Raw genomic sequence first — 24,139 nt, 5'->3', positions numbered from 1 at the left:
TGTTAATAATTGTAAGTTTGCTGTCATTTTACTGTACATATTTTTATCTTCTTTTTTTTTTAGGTAAGTCCCTTTAACATTTTATATAATAAGGCCTTGGTGATGATGAACTCCTTTAACTCAACCTTACCTGAGAAGCACTTTATCTGCCCTTCCATTCTAAATGAAAGCTTTTCTGGATAGAGCAATCTTAGATGTAGGTCCTTGCCTTTCATGACTTGGAATGCTTCTTTCCAGCCCCTTCTTGCCTGTAAGGTCTCTTTTGAGAAATCAGCTGACAGCCTGATGGGAACTCCTTTGTAGGTTACTGTCCCTTTATCTCTTGCTGCTTCTAGGACACTCTCCTTCATTTTTACCTTGGGTAATGTAATTATGATGTGCCTTGTTGTGTCCCTTCTTGTGTCCAACTTTTTTGGGACTCTGAGCTTCCTGGACTTCCTACAAGTCTATTTCCATTGCTAGATTGGGGAAGTTCTCCTTTATTATTTGTTCATATAACTTTTCCACTTGTTGCTCTTCCTCTTCTCCTTCTGGTACCTCTATAATTCGGATGTTGGAACGTTTAAAGATGTCCTGGAGGTTCCTAAGCCTCTCCTCATTTTTTTGAATTCTTGTTTCTTCATTCTTTTCTGTTTGATTGTTTCTTCCTTCCTTCTGGTGCCCTCCATTGATTTGAGTCCCAGTTTCCTTCCCATCACTAATGGTTCCTTGTGCATTTTCCTTTATTTCACTTAGCATAGCCTTCATTTTTTCATTTAGTTTGCAACCAAATTCAACCAGTTCTGTGAGCATCCTGATCACCAGTGCTTTGACTTGTTCATCTGATAGGTTGGCTATCTCTTTGTCGCTTAGTTGTATTTGTTCTGGAGCTTTGATCTGTTCTTTCGTTTGGGGCTTTTTTGTTTGTTTGTTTTTGTTTTTTTGTCTTAACATACCTGTTGCATAGTGAGGGTTGGAGCCTTAGGTATTCACCAGGGCAGGGCAACCCACATAGCTTCATTGTGAAGCTGTTTGTGAGGGAGGGGTCTGAGAGAGAACAATGGTGCGTGCTCTGCTCTCTGCTGGATTTCGGTCCCTTCCGCTGCTTCTCCCAAGCAAACTGGGCCTTTCTTGGACTGATTTCCATATGGGTGGGCTTGTGTACATTCTAGGACCCTGTGGGTCTTTCCAACAAACTCTCCTGTGAGGCTTGGAATGAACTCTCCTTTGAGGCTGTGAGTCTCTCCCAGCATCTGAGCCCCCACAGGTGTTTTCAATAGGTGTTTTGAGTCTTTGTTTCCCTGTCCTGGGACCCACCCTGGGTTGTGCGGTCAGTCTCACTCCCCAGTGTGGCCTGGTTTATCTGCATGCAAATATGGGACCTCCCCTTCTCGCCAGTGGCCTTGCATGCCACGCCCCTCCACAATATGCCACCTTGTGGATTCGCCCACTGCCACCCTGTGCCCGGGGTCTGCCAGCTACTGCTTTTTTTTTTTGCCATGACCTCTCTCCGCCTGACTCCCCGACTCCACCCCTCTTACTGGTCTGGATGAATGTGTCTACTTTAACTCCTTGGTTGTCAGACTTACATACATTTCAATTTTCTGTCTGTCAGTACAGGTTGTTTTTTTTGTTTCTAAATGTTTGTTGTCCTTGTTTTGGTTGTGTGAGGAGGCACAGTGTGTCTACCTCTGCCTCCATCTTGGCCAGAAATCCAATATTTTTTTTTTTTATTTTTAGAGAGGGGAAGGGAGGGAGAAAGAGAGGACGAGAACCATTAATGTGTTAAAGATTTTTATTTATTTTTGGAGAAAGGGGAAGGGAGGGAGAAAGAAGGAGAGATATGTCAATATGTGGTTGCCTCTCACGTGCCACCAACTGGGGACCTGGCCCACAACCCAGGCTTGTACTCTAACTGGGAATCGAATTGGCAACCCTTTGGTTTTCAGGCCAGCGATCAATCCACTAAGCCATACCATCCAGGGCTCTGTTAATTTTTTTGAGGAAACTCCATACTGTTTTTCATTTCATAGTGGCTGCACCAGTTTATATTACTACCAGCTTATACGAGAGTTCCCTTTTCTTCACATCATCAACCCTTGTTATTTCTTGTTTTATTGATAATAAGAAAATGGTGCTTTTCAAAATGTCAATTTTTTCTACATATTTTAGCTTGCTTTTTAAAATTTGTTTTTGTAAAGATGAAGCACCCCCTAAAGTTGTATTATTTTTCTTCAAAATTTATCCATTTTTGATAGCCTCTTGTTCCTTGTTCATGAAGCAATTTGGGTTTGTTTTTTGTTTGTTTGTTTGGTATTCTGTATCTGCTTTTGAAATCATGTTTAATTGATCAAATATGTGAAGCTTCTCTAATCTAAAGTTAGGACTGAATGCTTTCTTAGAAGACATGTGAGAGCCTTGCTATGCTACAGATCCTGAGCACTTGATGTGAAGTTTTTGTCCTAGGTTTTCTGGCCGCTGGGTAGTGTAAAGACCTATCCTAAATCTGTTTGAGAGAATGCTGGGGAGACTTTCTTTCCTCACCCAGAGTAAAGGCAAGACTGACAAGTTTATACTTTGTACCTCAAGGAGATTTTTTTTATTGTCCACCTTCATGGCCCTTAAGTGTCCTTTTTATTGAAGGGTTTCTGCCTTAACACTACACCTTGCTGGGTTTCTGGTATCTGTCAATCACCCTTCAAACTTTCGAGGTAATACAGGTTTATTACTTTGGGTTTATTATTATTTATTTATTTTTAGGTATTTTGTAACAGGAAGGATTTCTAATGGCTCTAGTATGCTGTATTGCTGGAAGCATGAGTCCTTCATTTCTTTTGTAATAAATTATTTTTCTCCTAGAAAATGTGAGAACTCAGCACTTACAGATTTGACCAGTTTCTTGTAATGTTTAGGAAGGCATGTGGTAACTCTTTTAGTATGCTGATGGGCCCCCAAATTTAGGCAACTTAACTGAGTGACAGGCAGGAGAATTCAGTGCTTATTTAGAAAAGCAAATACATGTTTCATATAGATGTTCCATTTTTGAGGGTCTCAGAACTTTAATAACAGGGCAGTGTGTTTGGGTTTTAGAAAAAGGTATTCAGATGAGGCTGAAAATAAAATAGATTAATCTTCTTTTGGCAACCATCTCTTTTTTGTATGCCACTTGCATGGGTCAGGGGCAGAGGTAAGCACAAAGAAATAATGTGTTTGGAGATTGGGGTTTGCATCCTGGCTCTGCTGCTTGCTAACTCTTTAGCCTTGGGTGAGTTGGTAACTTCTGAATTTCAGTTTCTAAAGCTATAAAAAACCAACTAGATTATCAAGTTCAGCTAGTTGGGAGGATTCAATGAGATCTCTCATGCAACTGACCTAGCACTATCTATAGTAGATATAGCTATGGTATTATAGCCATATCATGTACCTGGCCTCTGGGAGCCTTTATTTTTTAAAGATTTTATTGATTTACTTTTGAAGAGAGGGAGAGAAACTCAATGGGTGAGAGATAATAATATCGATCAGTTGCCTGTTGCGTGCTCTCAACTGGGACCTTGCCCACAACCCAGGCATGTGCCCTGGTTACATGGTAACCTTTTGGTTCACAGGCCAGTGCTCAGTCCACTGAGCCATGCCAGCCAGGGCTGGGAGCCTTTAACTGGTGGAAGCTAGACACACCTGAAGCATTTCTTAATCACACATTTATCATACTTTAATGGAAGTATATTGCTAGTCTCTTCTGTATTAAGTAGCAGTGAGGGGATGCCACAGAATCTGATACAATCACTATTTTTTACGTTTGCGGCTGTGGGTAGGGAATGGGGCCTGCAGAGATACCTGGATAACAAAGAGGATTGAATGAGAAAGTGGCAAGATTTAGATGTAAGGTGTGTGTGACCAGCCTGTGGATCCCATTGGGAGGCCTGATGTGCCACTTATCTCAATATTCCCCTTCATGCTCCAGAAATTTTTCCTTCACTCTTAGAATAATAAAACACAACAGTTTTAGAGGTATCAGCCTCAAGATCACAAATTGAGGTGCTTACTCAGGCAAGCAGTGGGGATGAGTGAAGCATGTGGATGCAAGCAAGCTCCAGGAAACAGTGCAGCTATGATGGGCCAGAGCAGCAGTCTCTCCCTAAAGGAGGCAGCTGCTCTGGGGGTTCATGCCAGGGTCTGCCACGTGGTAATGATTGTAGCCAGACCTTCTGTTTTCTCAGAAGACCCTGACTATAGGCATAATTTATTTTATTGCCCTTCATAGATACTGTGTTTGTACAAATTAAAGGCAAGACCCTCCACCAGCAAAAAGATTACAACTTACTTTATTATAATATTCACTTTATTACAGTGGTCTGGAACAGAACTTGCAATATTTCTGAGGTATGCCTGCAAACAGCTGGATTTTTATTCAAAAGTTGCCGCCATTCAAAAGGTAGCTACAGATTGAGTTTAAAAACACACATAAGACTCTGCCAGGCAAAACAGAAGCAGTCTGGGCAACTAATTAGCTATCTGTGATCTAACTCCAGACTTTCATTTGCCAGATGAGGAAATTGGGCACCAGAGATTTGTGCTGTGTCCAGGGTCACACTGAAAATTAGGGGCAGAACCAGGATAAAAGCCCAGTTTCTGCCTCTTGGGCCAGTGCTTTTTGTGCTACACTGTATGCTGATTTCTAGAGGATTTTATGTCTCAAAAACTATCATCAAAGGAGCATTGAAAAGAAAATCTAAGCAGAACCTTTACCGGGCGAATTTTAGAATAGTCTCAGCCCTGTCTTGGTAGCTCAGTTGGTTAGAGCATCATCTCAGTACCCCAAGTTTGCAGGTTCAATCCCCAGTCAGAGCTCATGTAAGAATCAATCAAAGAATACAAAAATAAGTAGAACAATAAATCAGTGTGTGTGTGTCTCTCTCTTTATCTCTTTCCCCGTTTCTCACTCTCTCCCACCTCACCCCTTGATCTCTCTCTCTAAAATCAATAAATAAAATTATATTTTAAAATTGTATTTAGTCTTTAAAATTTAATCAAGGTTTAACAGATGAAAGTTTGGGCTCATTTAAAAAAAAATAAAATAAACACTGTGTCAGAGAACCACTGTGGTGGTCTTCAGTAGCAGGCTTGTTTTCTTCCTTAGTCCACATGCCTTGGGAACTGACCTTACTCAGACTCTTGTTAAAGAAATATGAAAATGGCATTAAAAGGACATGGCATTTTTCAGTCCTGTACCAGCTTTGAAGGACTGGCTTTTGTACCTGCTATTTGACCATGCGTATATTATATTCGGTTCTGTTTAGCATCTGACATCTGTGGTTATTTTACTAAAATGCAACTTGTAGTTTCACTATACTTGCATGTTAAAGTGTAATTAAAAACTAGTTCAGAGTTTTAGAATTCTACCTCATGTATTCATGATGTGCGGGCCACTTAATATAAAGTGAACATCACATAACTTACTGATTTCCAATGGGTTGTTTTCCTATACCTATGTAAACAGAAAGCACTTATCTCAGAGATCCAATAGTGGTGTTCTGAGTGGTTAGGTAAGGACTCTGTTTTGATATAGAGGGAATAGTTTTGGAATCCTGTACTAATTATAATGGGAACATGATCTCTATTATGACTTTTTTAGTGTTAGCACCTAGAATGTGTTATTTAATCTCTCTGTGTCTCAGTTTCCTCATTTTTAAAGAGGTGAGAGTATTAGTAGTATCTAATTCGTAGGGTGAATGGGTGGCTCATGTGAAGCATTTAGAGTTGGGTATGTACTACATCTCAGTAAATGATAACTTATAATTACAAGGGTGATTAAAAATGCCATTTAGATTATAGATCCATAAGAGTCATCAAATGTTTATTGTGTGAAACATGCCAAATGACATTAAAACTAAAAGGACTAGATTTTCAGTTGTTCCTGGTTAATCTTTTTTTTAAGCATATTTCTCTGAATGATCATATTTTCAAGAATGTAAAACAAATTCATTTTCTTTGTTTTCTGTAGACAGCTCTAGCTCTGGCTATTGCTCAGGAGCTGGGTAGTAAGGTGCCTTTCTGCCCCATGGTGGGGAGTGAAGTTTACTCTACGGAGATCAAGAAGACAGAAGTACTCATGGAGAACTTCCGCAGGGCCATTGGTGAGTATCATGTTTGTGGGAGGAGGACTTCTCATTTGAATGGTGTACTGAAGCCTTGTGGTTGTGCAAATGGCTTGATGATTTGTATTTGTTGCACTGCTCTTTTTCTTTTGGCACCATTAGTGTTATCTTTGCAAACAAAACAAAAACCCAGCTTTACTAATTGAGGTGCTTTAACAATCAGCAAATGTAGGCCAGCTATGGGGCTGGTATTCTTAACCTGACAAATTGCATGTTTCTATAAAGGGATTTTTAAAAAACAAGTCAGATTGTCCTGGTAGTCTTTTTATGCTTTTAGAGATGACTGTCCATTGAAAAGGTTTTGGTCTTAAGCCAAAAGCATTATGTGTAATGCTCCTAGAGTGCCCCTGGTTCTGAACGTTGAGCCAGAAGAACTATGGCCTGTCAGAGAGTGGAGGTACTATTTGGTCATGGGCAGAGCTTTGAGACTAGTGGTGCCAGCCTCATAGGCCTTGGGATTACCACATTGAGTGTTTATTATGTGCCAGGCCCCTGCATTAATTGTAGCCTTTCTATCCACCAAGGGGATGCTCCCAAGTCTCATTTACCATCTTATAAAACAGACTCAGAAAGTTCAATAATTTGCCTACAGTGACCCATCTAGTAAGTAGCAGTCTAATTTTAACCTAATTTTCTGATTTTAGAGCCCATGCTTTGAAGGTCTGCTGTGAAGAGAAAATGGTCTCTCTCTTGAACATTTCCCTCTTGCGAGCGAGTACTTGTGAGGCAGACTTCTGGCTCCATTTCTGCTGGCCTAGCTTTGGAAAAATTCTCAGTTTCCCTCACATTTACTTATAGAAATAACTTAATTCCTCTTAAGCTGTTAAGAAATATTTGTGTCTCTGCACGTGTGGAAGTTTAGAATATAGTTGCTGAGTCAAGGATTATGAACTCTTGTCAGTGCCTGAACCATTTACTAGTCCCTTTGATTGTCAAAGATAAATACTCTGAAGAAGGAATTTTACTAAAAAAACTTTAAGGAAATTATGAAAGTTTAAGAAATAATAGATTTGTCTAGCACAGGATCCTTGTCTCAGTACAGCCAAAGTCTAGTTTAGAGGTTAGATACTATAGGGCCTTAGGCCATGGTTAGGGCTTTGGCTTTTTTCAATGAGTGAAAAGGAGAGGTAATTGGAGAATAGTTTTGGTTTTATAAGACTCTCTCTCTGGTGAGGGTATGGAGAGTGGACAGTAAGGAGGGTGAGGGTGTAAGTAGGGAGATTATAAGGAGTGTCTGAGGAAGAGAAAGTGATAGCTTTGCCCAGGGTTGTGGTGGTAGAGTTGATAAGTGGTTGGATTCTGGGTATAGTTAGATGACAGAGCTGACAGAATTTCCTGAAGGATTAGATGTGGGTGTTGAAAGAAAGAGACAAATATGTCAGCCTCTTCTCCCAGGTTTTGTCATTTTGGGAGCTGGGAAGATATAGGAAGGAGCAGACTGGATATTCATTAAAAGTCTACTGTAGATATAGTGAGCAGTTTTTATCTTTTTTGCCCTAGTTGCTGGCACATAATAGGTGCTCAGTGAAGTTTTTCTGAATGAGAGAAGGGGGTGGACTTTAAGGGGTGGACTTCAAAGCAAAGAAGAAACAGAAGCCTTTAGGTGAAGTAATATGGCCCTTGGTCTTTGGCAATGGACATATTTTGTTTGTTTTAAACAGTGTTTTTAAAAATAAAATTTGAATTATATAGTTGCCAGTGATTAGAGATTGGGAGATGTCATATAAAAGCCATTCTTTCTGGACCAGCCAAGATGGAGACATAGGTAGATACTCTTCACTTCCTGACATAACCAAAAGAAGGATAACAACCAATTTAAAAACAAAAAACAACCAGAACTGCCAGAAAATCAAACTATGTAAGTCCAACAACTAAGGAGTTAAAGAAGAAACATTCATCCAGACTGGTAGGGAGGGCAGAATGGGAAGCCAGATGGAGAGGATGTGCGACAAGGCAGCAGCTGGGGATTGGACAATGTCACATTTGTGTGCAGATAAGCTGGGGGGAACAACTGGGGAGCGGGACAAACCACGTAACCCAGGGTTCTAGTGTGGGAAACTAAAGCCTCAAAACTTCTGGCTGTAAAAACCTGTGGAGGTTGCAGAGTCAGGAGAAACTCCCAGTCCCACAGGAGAGTCCATTGGAGAGCCCCATGGGATCCTAGAATGTACACAAAAGCATTCACCCAGGAATTGCACCTGAAAGGGCACAATCCACTTGTAGGACGCAAGGGAAGTGACGGAAAGTGTGTTGAGAGCTGAGCAAGAGGTATTGTTCCCTTTTGGACCCCTCCCCCACATACAGTGCCATGATGCAGTGAAGTGGGTTGCCCGGCCCTGGTGAATATCTAAGGCTCTGCCCCTTAACAGTGTAACAGGTGTGCTGAGACAAAAAAATATGGCTCAAGTCAAAGAACAGATCAAAACTCTAGAAAAAGAACTAAGTGACAAGCAGATAGACAACCTATCAGATACACAGTTCAAAACATTGGTAATTAGGATGCTCACAGAATGGTTGGGTATGGTTGCAAAATAAAGGAAGAAATAAAGGCTATACAAAGTGAAATAAAGGAAAATGTAAAGGGAATCAACTGTGAAGGGAAGGAAACCAGGACACAAATCAACGATTTGGAACAAAAGGAAGAAACAAACATCCAGCTGGAACAGAAAGAAAAATAAAGAATTCCAAAAAATGAGGAGAAGGCTGGCTGAGGAACCTCTGGGACAACATTAAGTGTTCCAACATCCAAACCACAGAGATGCCAAAAGGTGAAGAAGAAGGGCAAGAAATACTTGAACAGATAATGAAGGAAAACTTCCCCAGTCTGATGAAGGAACCAGACATGCCAAGTTCAGGATGCTTGGAGGGTCCCAAAGAAGTTGGTTCGAAGAAGAAACACAGCAAGACACATCATAATTAAGTTCCCTAAGATTAAACATAAGGAGAGAATCTTAAAAGTAACAAAGAAAAGGAGACCATTACCTACAAAGGAGTTCCCAAAGACTATCAGCTGATTTCTCAAAAGACACCTTATAGGCAAGAAGGGACTGGAAAGAAGTATTGGAAGTCATGAAAGGCAAAGACCTACACCCAAGATTACTCTATCCAGGAAAGCTATCATTTAGAATGGAAGGGCAAATAAAGTGCTTCCCAGATAAGGCCAAGTTAAAGGAGTTCATCATCACTAGGCCCTTACTATATGAAATGTTAAAGGGACTTATCTAAGAAAGTGATCAAAACTATGAATAGTAAAATGACAAAAAACTCACAACTATCAATAACTGAACCTAAAAAAATAAAAACTAAGCAAACCACTAGAACAGGAACAGAATCACAGGAATGGATATCACCTGGGGAGGGGGAGAATGGGGGAAAAGATATAGGGAATAAGAAGCATAATTAGTAGGCCCAACATATATGGGGAGGCGAGTTAAGAAAAGCATAGGAGCCCTGGCTTGTGTGGCTGAGTGGATTGAGCACTGGCCTGTGAACTAAAGGGTTGCTGGTTTGATTCCCAAGTTAGGGCACATGCCTAGGTTGCGGGCTGAGAGGCATCCCATTGATACTTCTCTCACACATTGATGTTTCTCTACCTCTCTTTCTCCCTTCTGTTCTCTCTAAAAATAAATCTTTTTTAAAAAAAGGAAGTATAGGAAATGGAGAAGCCAGAGAAATTATTTGTATAACCCATGGACATGAACTAAGGAGGGGAATGCTGGAGGGAGGGTTGTGCAGGATGGAGGGAGATAAAGGGGAGAGAAAAATGGGAGAATTGTAGTAGCATAATCAATAAAATATACTTAAAAAGAGAAAAAGCCATTCTTTCTGTCTTCTTGAAAGAAGCTTCCAATTCCATACATACCAATGCTGCTGACTGTCTACACTAACGGTGCTGTCCTTTTTCAGAGCAGGATTGTACTTCTGCTCTCCAGTCTATGAGACTTGCTCTGCTTTTTGATATTCCTTGCTAGGGCCTAGTAAGCACTGGGGTTTGGGACTCTTGCTTTAGACCAGAGACACTGAACTGTGTCTGTAGGCAGTTTTGTGTTACTTACAATAATGACTTTTTAAACTTTAAATTATTTCATACTGGAAATTTTTTTTTACCGTGAAACATTGGATTTTTTGGTGCCTGTTTTAAACTGAAATATAGTATACATATAGAAAAGTATGTAAAACATACCTATAACTTAACAATTAATTATGAAGTAAATGCTTATGCAGTCAGCACTCATCTCATGATATAGAGCACAGCCAGCATTGCAGATGTCACTCATCCTCTGGTCACAGCCCCTCACATCTCCCATGTGTACCTGCAGAGTGCGACAGTTGTATGGCAATGGCTTCTGTGGTCATCATAACCCTATATACCCTGTGTGTATCCCTAGGCAGTGTGGTTGAATTTTCCCTTTTAAACTTTAAATGGAACCTACTCTAGGTGTTGTGTCTTGCTTTTTTAGCAACATTTGTATTTGTAAGGTTCAGCCTTGTGTTATTGAATGAAGTGGTTTCTTTGGATTTTACATTGTTATCCAGGAAAACAGTGGAAATGGCTCACAGAAGATCCTCTTCAGGGTTTCACATCTTCTGAGAACTTTTAAAGAATTTAGTGAATATGTGCCATATATATACTATAACTCATTAATTAATGGGGTACTCAGTAATATGTTACAACTGGTTCAAATATGTGTACCTCTAAAATGCATTTTTAACCCTGGCCAGGTAGAATCAACCAATGAATGCATGGATGAATAGAACAACAAATTGATGTTTCTCTGTCTGTTTCTAAGACCAGTAAATAAAAAATTAAAATCTTTTTAAAAGTTTATTTATTTTTTAGAGAGGGGAAGGGAGGGAGAAAGAGGGGGGGAGAAACATCAATGTGTGGTTTCCTCTCTTGTGCCGCCTACTGGGGACCTGGCTCGAAACAAGGCATGTGCCTTAGGCTGGCAATCAAACTGGCAACCCTTTGATTTGCGGGCCTGCACTCAATCCACTGAGTGACATCAGCCAGGGAGAAAAAAATTAAAATCTTAAGTATGTTTTATTGATTATGCTATTACAGTTGTCCCATTTTTTTTCTCCCCTTTATCCCCCTCTGCCCTGCACTACCCCTCCCTCCAGCATTCCCCTGCCCCTTGGTTCATGTCCATGGGTTGTACATATAAGTTCTTTGGCTTCTCCATTTCCTGTACTATTCTTAATGCACCCCTCCTCCCCACCATCTATTTTGTGTTTACCAATTATCCTTCTTATTCCCTGTACGTTTTCCCCCCATTCTCCCCCTCCCCACTGATAACCCCCCCATGTGATATCCATTTCTGTGATTCTGTTCCTGTTCTAGTGGTTTGCTTAGTTTTTGTTTTTTTCAGGTTCAGTTATTGATTTCCTTGTTATTAGATTCAGTTGTGAGTTCCTTGTCGTTTTACTGTTCATAGTTTTGATCATCTTCTTTTTCTGCGATAAGTCCCTTTAACATTTCATATAGTAAGGGCTTAGTGATAATGAACTCCTTTAACTTGGCCTTATCTGGGAAGCACTTTATTTGCCCTTCCATTCTAAATGATAGCTTTCCTGGATAGAGTAATCTTGGGTGTAGGTCTTTGCCTTTCATGACTTCCAATACTTCTTTCCAGTCCCTTCTTGCCTATAAGGTGTCTTTTGAGAAATCAGCTGATAGTCTTTGGGAACTCCTTTGTAGGTAACGGTCTCCTTTTCTTTGTTACTTTTAAGATTCTCTCCTTATGTTTAATCTTAGGGAACTTAATTATGATATGTCTTGCTGTGTTTCTTCTTCGAACCAACTTCTTTGGGAACCTCCAAGCATCCTGGACTTGCGTGTCTGGTTCCTTCATCAGACTGGGGAAGTTTTCCTTCATTATTTTTAAAGTATTTTTAAAAAGGCATTCTTATTTATTTAAAAAAATATTTTTCTAATGTTGATAAAATCTGACAAAACTGACGTTTACATGAGTGCGTGTGTTAAGCTTGCTTAAAGGTAACTTAAATAAATACTTTAACATCTGAAAAAAGGTAAATTTTCTAGGCATGAATTTTGTGATTTGCTGTTTGTTTGTTTCTTTGTTTTTGTTTTGCTAGAGGGAGCACTGCAGTTCTTTTGATCATAGCCAAGTGGAGAGAAATTTCTTGACCCTGCTACAGAATAAAAAGGGAGGTCACTGACAGTCTTAAAAAGGAACTGTGCAGACCTTTCTCTGCCTTTGAATTCCTGTGAAGTTGGTAGTGGGGGTGGGTAGAAAGTGGTACGCAGACCAGAAATAAAAAGCAAGGAGTCAGAAACAGCAAGGAGTCTGTGCTGTTTCCTTGATGTGATGAAAGTCCCTGTCAGGGATTTAGAAACCTGAGCCAGCAGATGAAACCTGTCATTTGCATTGTCCTTGCCAGAGATAGCGCCGGCTCAGCCTCTTTCCTGGCTAACAGCCTGTTTCATTCATTGTCTGTCAACCACATCCTCTACTTGCTTGTCACCACAGAGCAACTTCTAAACAAATACGGGACTAGTGAGAGATAGGAATGCTTTTTTCTACCCAGTTGAAGAATTCATGTCATAGCTGTCTAACAGTAAGTATAGGGAAACATTCCATTTAAAGAAATGCATCTCTGGGATATAAAGGTTTTGATTTAATAATCAAAGTTCATTTGAAAAGTACAGAATTTTCTAAGTTTGTCAAAAATCTGATACATTTGTGTTTAGAAAATTTTTGTCTTGATTTTTAGGAACCAAGGATTTGTAGGGCAAAAATGAAATGTAACCTCTGTTTTGGGGTTATTCCAAAACTTCCATTTGTAAGCTATCAGATTGAGTGAAGGTAGAACAAAACTTTTCTTTAACTTTAATATCTGAGATAGTCTTTGTCCAAATTGGGTTTCTGGGGAAAGAAGTCAACCAAACCAATCATAATGACTACATTTAAAAATGGAAAATGATTGACACCATCGGCAGTGTTTCTTATTGCCATTGGGGTATTTCCATTATCAGAACAGAGGTGGTTTGATGATGAGGACACCAAAACCATCTCTAGGCTTCCTGCCATCAGTAGTTTATGTCTCCACATGGTGAGAAGAAAAGAATTCATTATTCTTTACATGAGTGGTTCTCATCTGTGGCTACACATTGTGATTATCTGGGTAGCTTTAGACTAATAATGATGTCAGGATCCCAATCCCTGAGATTCATAGGTAAGTGGGCAGGGCATGAGGAATTGTAGAAGCATCAGGTGATTCTAAAAGGTAAGAACCATGTCCCTGGCCTGGTGGCTTAGTTGGTTGGAACATTGTCTCATACATATAGTGGAAGGCTGCAGGTTCAGTTTCCCAGCACGGGTAGTGGTTTGAACCCTGGTCAGAGTGCGTGTGGGATGCAATCGATGGATGTTTCTCCTCATATCAATGTTTTTCTCTCTCTTAAAAATAACCCTCCTCCAAAAGTACATTCTTTCTTTCTATCTGCCTATCTGCCTATCTATCTATCTATCTAATTTAAAAAAGGGCTATGGCGTGTGTGGCTCAATTGGTTGGCGCATCCTCCCATAAGCTGAAAGGTCATAGGTTTGATTCTCGGTCAGGGCACATGCCTAGGACATGGGCTGGTCCTCAGTCGGGCACATGGGAGTGGTAACCGATTGATGTTTCTCTCTCACACATTGGTGTTTCTCTCCCTCTCTCACTTCCTTTCTCTCTGAAATCAGTGAGCAAGTCCTTGGATGAGGGGGGATAAAAAGGTAAGAACTGTGACTTTATACTTGAGCTAAGACTCAGAGCAGTGTTCACTAAACTTAAGCCATTAGTGTTCTTTACTAGGTCCCACAAGTATTATTTATTTAAATGTCTCTTTTTAAGGTGACTTGGTAATTTTGTGCATACATACAGAAAAAATACATGGATTACAAATATGTAGCTCAGTGGATCATCATAAATTGAAAACCTGTGAAACCAGCACCCAGTCTAGAAAACATACTGCCAATAACCTAAAGTACTTTTAGTGTTCACCCACTTTCCATCCTTTCTTCCTTTGCCAAATTAATGACTGTCTTGATTCTAACTTTATAGTGTAGTTGTACCTGTTTTTGAACCTCAAATGCAATTTTGCTATATGTATTCTGCTGTGTTTGGCTTCTTTCCCACAAAGTTAATTTGTGAGATTCATTCATATTATAGAATACAGTCATAATTGTTTTTCATTGCACTGATATTCTTTTGTATAAATAAACCACAGTTCAGTTGCCCCTTCTGCCATTGACAGACAGTGGAGTTTTCTCGGTGTTTGGCAATTAAAAACAGTGCTTATATGACTATTACTGGCAGTGTCCCTTCGTATACACTTAGGAGTTGAACTGGATAATCATAGGATATTGATGTGTACCATGTTCTTAAAGTATTTATAGCGGTTTATACTCCCACCAGCAGTGTAACCATCCTGTTCTGCATCCTCACCAATCCTTGGTATTATCAGTCTTTAATTTTAGTGATTTTGGAGGTTGTAGAGTAGTATTTCATTGTTTTTTCTTTCTCCTTAAAAAAAAACTTTTGGAAATTTTCAAATGTGCAAACAGTAGTCAAGTGGTATGATGGCACTCCCTTAATGTCCTATTACCAGACTTCAACTGATAGTTAATCTTGATTCACTTTTAGTCCCCATTATTCCCTCCCAGATTATTTTCAAGTTAATTGCAGATCTTTTTTAATTCATAAGTATTTCAGTATATATCTGAAAAGTAAGGACTTAAAAAAACCATAATACCATTATCATAACTAAACAAAATGAACAATTAATTCCTTAATACCATCAAATATCTAATTAATGTTCAAATTTCTATTTGTCTCTTAAGTGTCGTAACATTTTGTTTGTTTTTTTAATAGTATTATTGTTTGAATCAGGATATAAATTGGTCTCCATGATAGATTGATTTATATGTTTCTTAATATTGGGTTGGCTAAAAAGTCCATTTAGTTTTTTCTATAAAATAAAAGATATACTTTTCATTGTCACCAATAACTTTATTGATTTGGATATTTTGATTATGTCAGCTATCTCTTGCTATTGGCTTCTAGTGGTTAGAGGCCAGAGTTGCTGCTGAACATCTTCCAATGAATAAGACAGCCTCACAGCAAAGATTTGGCCAGAATGTCAATAGTACCAAGAAACTTCGCAAACCACTTTGACAGTGTTCAATCAGTCACAGCACCTTCTGCACAAATTGTTTTTTTGTGTTTGTATTTTTACTTTCTTGAAATAATAAAGCATAATATGCTGAAAATGTGTGTGTTTTTCCATCTTCAATATTAAAATGGCTGCACAAAATAAGAACTTTTTGGCCAACCCAATATCTTTTTCATCTATGGATTTTACTTACATTTCTATTTTTTCCTTTGGACAAAATATAAATTAGATGGAGACTAGCATTATACCCAAGGGCAGGCAGAAAGGGAAGGATGAGGTCAATGGCACATGTTAACTGGGAGGGGGAAAAGGACAGAGCAAGTATTGTGGAAAAGGCTGTCAGTAAGTTTTGATCCTGTGGTATGTGTGGTGGTAAGAAACTGTTCCCAGAGCCTGAAAACTTGGACTCCAGTCCTAGGTCTACCATGGAGGCAAATTCTCTTGGCTTCACCTCTTGGATCTGACATCCCATCAATAAAATGAAGAGAAAGAGTACTTACCTTGGCTATTTCACAGGGCTAGGTTGAATGAGATCTGATGGCACTTCCTGTTGTTCAGTATTCCAGTGAAGGGTCAAATGAGGTAGTAACAGGTTAAGGAATAGATTGGCTGGGAGGGCTGCTCTATATGTGAAGAGGCCCTGTAGTCACAGATTTATAGTTTATTCCTATTGGTGTGGTTTGGGAGCTTTCACCTCAATTTAAGGACCCCTTCTGTACATATCTTCAACTAGTATTGTCCAAGGATGTTTCCCAACTTCCTTTGAGTTGATGGCAGGCACAACTTAAAATGGCTTTCTTGTTGTTTTTAGAATCTTCTGAAAATGGATTTAACTGTTAACTCACCTGAGCCATGGCTGTGGTTTCAGAGAAAGTCATCTGTATCCCTTAACCCAGACTTAGGGAATTGGAAAGAGAGAGTTTGTGTATGTGTGCATGCACACACGTGTATATGTCTTTTATTTGTGTTTTCAGAGGAGCTGTGTTTAATGATGTGTATTTGTTTTCCCGTTTTAAGAAAACCATTTACTAATAATTATCATTGCTTTGTTACAAAAATCGAGTTTCTTTTAGTGTAAATGTTATTGAGGCATTATATATATACACACACAGAAATGAACATAATCATAAGTATATACCTAAGTGAATTTTGTAAAGTCAACACACTCATGTTACCGCCCCCCGATCAAGAAACAGACCTTGTTAGGACTTCAGAAGCTTTTTATGCTTCCTCTAGTTACTCTTCCTATTCTGCTGAACCAGGGGGCAGAGAAATGTCCATATTGATTTTAGAGGAACATAAGGTTTGATATAGGCTGACCTTGGTTGTGGTGCTGAGGTTGGGGGTATTATGGTGATTTGTGCTATCGAATCATGTGGCAACCCTAATAAAAATCTTGGGCTTTACATAGAATGTGCTGAAGTGAATGTAGGCAGATTTCTTGGCTATTGGATTGTCTGCCTGATGACACCCTCTCAACTTTAAGTGACTTCTTTTTTTTACCCATTCCTCTGTGCCTGCAATGTGCTAAGCCCTTAGCTGAAGTGTTGACACTTCAACAGAAGTATAGTCAGGTCTTCAAGCCCCTGTGGTCCCGTGTATGTGGGTGCCAAATGGGAGTGTAGGTGACTGTGGAATGACCCAGAGAATGAGGAAGAAAGGTGTGTCAGGTCTGAGAGTGTGCAAGAAGGAGTTGGCAGGCCCAACAAGGAGGGGAGTTGCTTCAGGAAGCAAAAACATTGTATAAAAAGGCACTGAGATCATATTCTAAAAGTTTATTTGGCAAGAATTCTTAGTTATTTGACAACCAACATTTATTGAACAGCTAATGTGGATATTTAAAACAAGGAGAGGCATTTGCCTTCACTTACAATATTCTGAAAACTGTAAGTGCTTTACTATTGGGAGTTGCTTTGGGAATTAATTGTGGCCTTTGAAAACTTAAAGTAGTGAATGATACCGGATATTTCTTAGGGTGTGCAGTGAGGATCAGCTAGAGGCCCAGAACACCTGGGAGGATCAGGTATCATCTGCTGTTGGCAAGGAGCTCTGATTAACATAGTAACCTTACTCAGGACTGATAGTGTCAGAAGGGATGTAGTGAGGCACATGTAATTGCTGCTCTTGTGGGGTAGGTGCTTTGGGTTCAAAGGCCAGATCAGAAACAAAAGCTAAATTTTCACCTCCTTGGGGGTATAGCAGATGTCTGAAACAATTTTGAGAATTATAGTTTGTCTGTCTAGTTCTAGATTTAAATCTAGGAAGTCCCTTTGAAAAACTGAAATAAAATTGTTTTTCTGCATTCTGAAGTGCTCCTTCAGTTATATTTGTGTTTTATATTTGTGTTTGTAGTATTTTTCTATCCAGGATGACACTCTTGAATGTACATCAATAAGGCCAGCTTGTCAGTTCTTATGACATGGAAGTTTTGTGGCAAAAAAAAAGTTGTCAAGGAATAAGAAAATTTTACTCATTCCCTCCCTGGCTGAGTGGCTCAGTTGGTTGGAGTGTTGACCGGCCCATACACCAGAAGGTTGTGGGTTCAGTTCCTGGTAAGGGCACATACCTAGGTTGTGGGTTCAGTCCCCAGTGGGGGCACATATAGAAAGCAACTGATTGATGTTTCTCTTTCACATGGTGGTTTCTCTCTCATTTTATTTCTCCCCCAACTCTTCTCTCCTCTGTCTTTGTAAAATCAATAAACATCCTTGGGTAAGGATTTTTTTTTTTAAAGAAGAAAGAAAATTCCGTTTCTGATCAGGGCTTATCTGCCTTCTCTTTCAGGGCTGCGGATAAAGGAAACCAAGGAGGTTTATGAAGGTGAAGTCACAGAGCTAACTCCATGTGAGACAGAGAATCCTATGGGGGGGTATGGTAAAACCATTAGCCATGTAATCATAGGACTTAAAACAGCGAAAGGAACCAAACAATTGAAAGTGAGTATGTTTGTGGACTATTTTCTCTTGTCTCATAATCTCTTAGTACTGTGTGGCCTTGGCTAAGTGGTATAACCTGTGTCCTAGTTTCCTTGTGTATGCCCTGTGGGTGATGATGGTCACAGGGCCATTTGAGGATGTTGTATGTATAAAGCAGTAACAGGTATAGAGCCAGTACAGAGGAGGGCTCAAAAAAGATAGCTTTATATTTACCTCTGGAAATTATGTATGTTAATTGAAACATGAGCTGTGTGTTTAGTTGAGTATACCTTCTGCGATCCCGTATCCCACATTATGACCGTTTCTCAGAGGTCTTAGGCCTCTCTCTCTGAACCTGGGTGTCAGTTTTTCAATTATGGTGCTCATGCTTACAGAAAGCAATGGCATTAAGTAATCTGGTAAGAGTTGTAGAATGGATGAGAGATTTATTTAAGAGGGACCAAGTACAGAATCCTGACTTAGCTCCTTGTATGTTTCAGAACCCAGAAACCTGGAGTAATTTCAGTGATTGGTTCTGCTTAGACCAGGGGTTTGCAGAGAAGCCATAGTGCAGGCACTGTGGAAAGCCCTAGAAGACCCTCCTCAGACCCCTGTCCTATAAACATTGAAAATGCTGGCAATAGTGGCACTTGGAGGAAGAGCATGGATTTTGGAGCTTGTAAGGGAATCCTGGCTCTGCTACTGATAGCAGTGTGGCCTTTGGGAAATGACTTTATCTGTTAATTGGGAATAAAAATTGTCTATCTCACAGAGTTCTTTTAAAGGTCAAAGTTGTGGCTTTGGATGTGGCACCTATTGTAGTTACCTAAGAAGTGGTAACATTTTTTTAAATATATTTTATTGATTATGCTATTACAGTTGTCCTATTTTCCCCCTTCATTCCCCTCTACCCTGCACACCCCCTCCCACCCACATTCCCCCCCTTTTGTTTATGTTCAGGTGTCATACTAATAAGTTTTTTGGCTTCTACATTTCTCATACTATTCTTACCCTCCCCCTGTCTATTTACTACCTACCATTTATGCTACTTATTCTCTGTACCTTTTCCCCCACTCTCTCCTTCCCACTCCCCTGTTGCTAACCTTCCATGTGATCTCCATTTCTGTGGTTCTGTTCCTCTTCCAGTTGTTTGCTTAGTTTGTTTTTGGTGTGGTTGTTAATAATTGTGAGTTTGCTGTCATTTTACTGTACATATTTTTATCTTCTTTTTCTTAGGTAAGTCCCTTTAACATTTCATATAATAAGGCCTTGGTGATGATGAACTCCTTTAACTCAACCTTACCTGAGAAGCACTTTATCTGCCCTTCCATTCTAAATGAAAGCTTTGCTGGATAGAGCAATCTTGGATGTAGGTCCTTCCTTGCCTTTCATGACTTGGAATGCTTCTTTCCAGCCCCTTCTTGCCTGTAAGGTCTCTTTTGAGAAATCAGCTGACAGCCTAATGGGAACTCCTTTGTAGGTAACTGTCTTATCTCTTGCTGCTTCCAGGATTCTCACCTTCATTTTTACCTTGAGTAATGTAATTATGATGTGCCTTGGTGTGTTCCACCTTGTGTCCAGCTTCTTTGGGACTCTCTGAGCTTCCTGGACTTCCTGGAAGTCTATTTCCTTTGCCAGATTGGAGAAGTTCTCCTTTATTATTTGTTCAAATAACTTTTCCAGTTGTTGTTCTTCCTCTTCTTCTTCTGGTACCCCCACAATTCAGATGTTGGAATGTTTAAAAATGTCCTGGAGGTTCTTAAGCCTCCTCATTTTTTTGAATTCTTGTTTCTTCATTCTTTTCTGTTTGATTGTTTCTTTCTTCCTTCTGGTGCACTCCATTGATTTGAGTCCCAGTTTCCTTCCCATTACTAATGGTTTCATGTGCATTTTCCTTTATTTCATTTAGCGTAGCCTTCATTTTTGCATCTAATTTGCGACCAAATTCAACCAATTTCAACCAATTTCATGAGCATCCTTATTACCAGTGTTTTGAATTATGCATCCAATAGGTCAGCTATCTCTTCATCGCTTAGTTGTATTTTTTCTGGAGCTTTGATCTGTTGTTTTGTTTGGGCAATTTTTTTGTCTTGATTCACCTATTGCATAGTGAGGGGTGGAGCCTTAGGTATTCACCAGGGTGAGGCAACTCACTTGGCTGCTCTGAAGCACTGTATGTGGGGGAGGGGTTTAAGAGGGAACAAGGGCACTTGCTTGGCTCTCTGCCAGCTTTCAGTCCCTTTCCCTGCTTCCCCCAAGTAAATTGGGCCTTTCTAGTGCTGTTTCCCAAGTGGGTGGACTTATGTACGTTCTAGGACCCTGTGAGTCTCTCCAGCAAACTCTCCTGTGAGGCTGGGAATTTCTTCTGCTGCTGCCTCAACTCCCACTGGTGTTTTCAGTCAGAGGTTTGAGGCTTTATTCTCCCGCACTGGAACTCTGGGTTGTGTGGTCTGTCTCACTCCCCAGTTGTTCCTCCCAGTTTATCTGTACACGAATGTGGGACTACCCACTCCACCAGGCACTGCCACTGTTGCCTTGCCAGCCAGCTGCAGCCTTGGGTGTCCTGCTCTACAATCCACTGCCCTGCTGAGTCTGCCAGCCACCGCCTTGCTGGCCGGTCCTCCACCACTGCTTTGCCGGTAGTCTTCTCTGGGAGCCTGTCTCTACCCCGCCTACTGGTCTAGATGAGTGTGTCTTCTTTAACTCCTTGGTTGTTGGACTTCCATACAATTCGATTTTCTGCCAGTTCTGGTTGTTTTTTGTTTTTAAATTGTTGTTATCCTTCTTTTGGTTGTGTGAGGAGGCACAGTGTGTCTACCTACGCCTCCATCTTGGCCGGAAGTCTAGAAGTGGTAACTTTTGATGTTATTCAGAGCCTTCAGTTAGAGAAATGGAGCAATCTAGATTGTAGGCTTTGCTTTATTATTAATAATAATAATGTAACATTTTTATCATAGTTCTTATTTCATGTGCCAGGCTCTGGGCTAAGTGCTTCACAAATATTTATAATCATTTGTAACTGTGGGCAGTTTCTCACAAATAAAGGAGCTGGGGCTGATAAAGAGGTTAAGCAGTTATCTTTGGATCATATAACTAGTTAAGTGGTAGGGCATCCTCCAACTTGCTTTGTGACCTTTTGAAGTCAGTTAAGCTCCCTGGGCCTCCGTTTTCCCATCTGTAAACTGTGGTAGATTGATCAGAGTTTGCAATATAATTTCTCCATCTTTGCTCCCCTCTGTAATTTGGTTCTCTGATTCTGTAAGATGGTTTTTTGGTCATTGCTTTATTGAAATCATGGAAATATCTCTTCTTCAAAGGGCCAATTTTCTTTTTCCTGAAAGGATTTCCATCTTAGGAGCATGCCTCTGCAAATATCTCCTCTAAACCTGCCCCTCATTTCTCCCATTCTGTATTTAGATTTCTTAGTAGGATCTGATATCTTTCCAGTAATTATGTCTTTAGTCAGTTCATTTGGGAAATTAATCAATATAAATATGCTTGAAGCAAAAACAAAAAGTATATACTTTCTAATATATGATAGCTAAAGTCATTATACTCATGTAAAGTCATTACACTCATTAGCTGTCTTAAACTGCTTTGGACAGTTTAAGAAAATAATATAAGGGAGAGAATTATTTCTTCTAAAATGAGTTCTACTAGGTACTTTGAGCATATGTACAACATACCCGTATTTTGCCATGTGTAACATGCACTTTTTTATCAAAATATTTGAGGGAAATTTTTTTGAGGATATACATTATACTTGAGTATAATAATCCCATGGTTTTTTGTTTTTAAGATTTTTAAAATTTATTTTTAGGGAGCGGGGAAGGGAGAAGGAGAAAAAGAGGGAGAGAAACATCAATGTGTGGTTGCCTCTTGTGTGCCCCCCTACTCGTGGACCTGGTCCACAGCCCAGGCATGTGCCCTGACTGGAAATCAAACCGGTGACCCTTTTTGGTTTGTAGGCTTATGCTCAATTCACTGAGCTATACCAGCCAGAGCTAATCCTATGTTTAATGGGTGCACATTATACATGGCAAAACACAGTAATTGGATAGATGGAGCATAAATACACAGTGGGTATTTAGGTGTGAAGGAGAAAACCATACTTGGAATCAGTATCAACTCCCTCTCTTACCCCATGCCGTGTCAGAGGCTTATTAACCACTGTCCCTCCTGCCTGTAACACAGTGTTCCAGGAGGCCATTAGGCCCCACCCAGCCAGAGAGGTAGAGCTTTGTTTCTGTGGTTACCATTTTGCAACAACTTTATTGAGATATAATTTTTTTTAAGTATTTCCTGTTTATATTTACCTGATGATTTTTTAAAAAATATTTATTTATTTTTAGGGAGGGAAGGAAGGGAATGGGGGAGAGAGAGAGAGAGAGAGAGAGAGAGAGAGAGAGAGAGATATCAATGTGCGGTTGCTGGGGGTTCTGGCCTGCAACCCAGGAATGTACCCTGGCTGGGAATCGAACCTGGGACACTTTGGTTCCCAGCCCGCGCTCAATCCACTGAGCTACGCCAGCCAGGGCTGAGATACAATTTTAATAAAACCTATTTTAAGTGTACAAATCAAGGAATTTAGATCTATTTACCGAGTTGTACAACCATCACAGTTTTAGAATGTTTTTATGACCCCAAAAGAAATCTCATGCTTGGTTATAATACCTTCCCATTCTCACCCATAGTCCCTTGCAACCACTAATCTACTCTCTGTTTCTATGTACTATTTACCTTTTCTAAACATTTCATACAAATGGAATCATACGTTATGTGTTCTTTGTGTCTGACTTCTTTCACTGAATCCTGGGTGTTTGCTCTTTAATTTTGTTTGAGACAAACCCCAAGTTTTTTTCACATTATAAAATGAAGTTTAACTAAGAGAAACTTATTTCTAAATACTAACTCCTTATAAAAGATGTTGTCCTAGAATTTTGATCACCAGGGGTGGCCTGAATGTGGATGACCTGGAGAAAAGCAAAAGTTCCCAAAATGTGCTACTGCCTGGAGATTTATATAAATGAGCAGGCAAACAGGGAGCAGACCCTGGGATTTGAGTCAAAAGGCTTGAGAAGTCCTCCTGGGTTATGTTTCCCTTTGAATTTTACACATCCGTGATCACATCTGTTTTATAGATGAGAGGAAACTGATAGCTTTGCCCCAAAGCATGGGCCCATAACATGCTAGCCACAAAGAGTAATCACTATTTGGCTTCAGTTGTAGAAAGTTCTATCAGTACCTGAGGTGAGGAATGCAAAGGATTGAAGTAGGGACAGCAGTTTTTAAGAGGTGTTGACACCTGTGGTCCCAGGGAGAGTTGAGGTCACCTAAAAGCAGTCAGAGCCGTATTTGTCAGTTTAAGTCTTAGGAGTAACTGGAAAAAAGAGACTAGGTTTCTTCTTATGAGCCTCTCTGCCTGGCATGCAGGTACGCTCATTCTCCTGCTTTCTCTCTAGGACACTCAGTCCCTCAAAGTTAGCTTCACATATCCTCATACATACGCATAAACACATGCATGTGTAAACACAAATATTCTCTCCACTCATTAGCTGTCTTAAATCTGTTATGGAAAGATACTTTACAATATGTCAGAAGTAAATATAATATGTATTATAGTTCTCTGATTCACATATTTTTAAAAAATTTTAAGCTGGACCCCAGCATTTTTGAAAGTTTGCAGAAAGAACGAGTAGAGGCTGGAGATGTGATTTACATTGAAGCCAACAGTGGAGCTGTGAAGGTAATGTGTGATTTGTTTGCCGTGGGGAGACCTAGGTGATGGCTGTGGGGCGGCGGGCAGCAGGCGGGGGGCCGGCAGGGGAGTATGGAGTGTCTTCTGCAATGTTGATGAAAGGTAGGCAGTTGCCTCTTTATGTTTAATAAAGTTTGCTTTCCCTTTATCT

At 39.9% G+C, this 24,139-nt stretch overlaps 1 protein-coding gene across 2 annotated transcripts in view; it reads left to right on the top strand.

The window, feature by feature from the left end:
• RUVBL1 (RuvB like AAA ATPase 1) overlaps positions 1 to 24,139 on the top strand; it is a 52,853-nt gene that overhangs the window by 8,462 nt on the left and 20,252 nt on the right. For both annotated transcript variants that reach the window (XM_028524138.2, XM_036009407.1), the window contains 3 exons: positions 5,981 to 6,113; positions 18,100 to 18,251; positions 23,887 to 23,976. In XM_028524138.2, coding sequence (XP_028379939.1) covers positions 5,981 to 6,113; positions 18,100 to 18,251; positions 23,887 to 23,976 — 375 coding nt within the window. The remainder of the gene's footprint in view (positions 1 to 5,980; positions 6,114 to 18,099; positions 18,252 to 23,886; positions 23,977 to 24,139) is intronic.

The sequence above is a fragment of the Phyllostomus discolor genome, chromosome 9 (genome assembly GCF_004126475.2).
Source record: "Phyllostomus discolor isolate MPI-MPIP mPhyDis1 chromosome 9, mPhyDis1.pri.v3, whole genome shotgun sequence".
Lineage (NCBI taxonomy): Eukaryota > Metazoa > Chordata > Mammalia > Chiroptera > Phyllostomidae > Phyllostomus > Phyllostomus discolor.
Note: the sequence above shows the minus strand (reverse complement) of the source record. Positions and strands in the feature narration are given on the sequence as shown.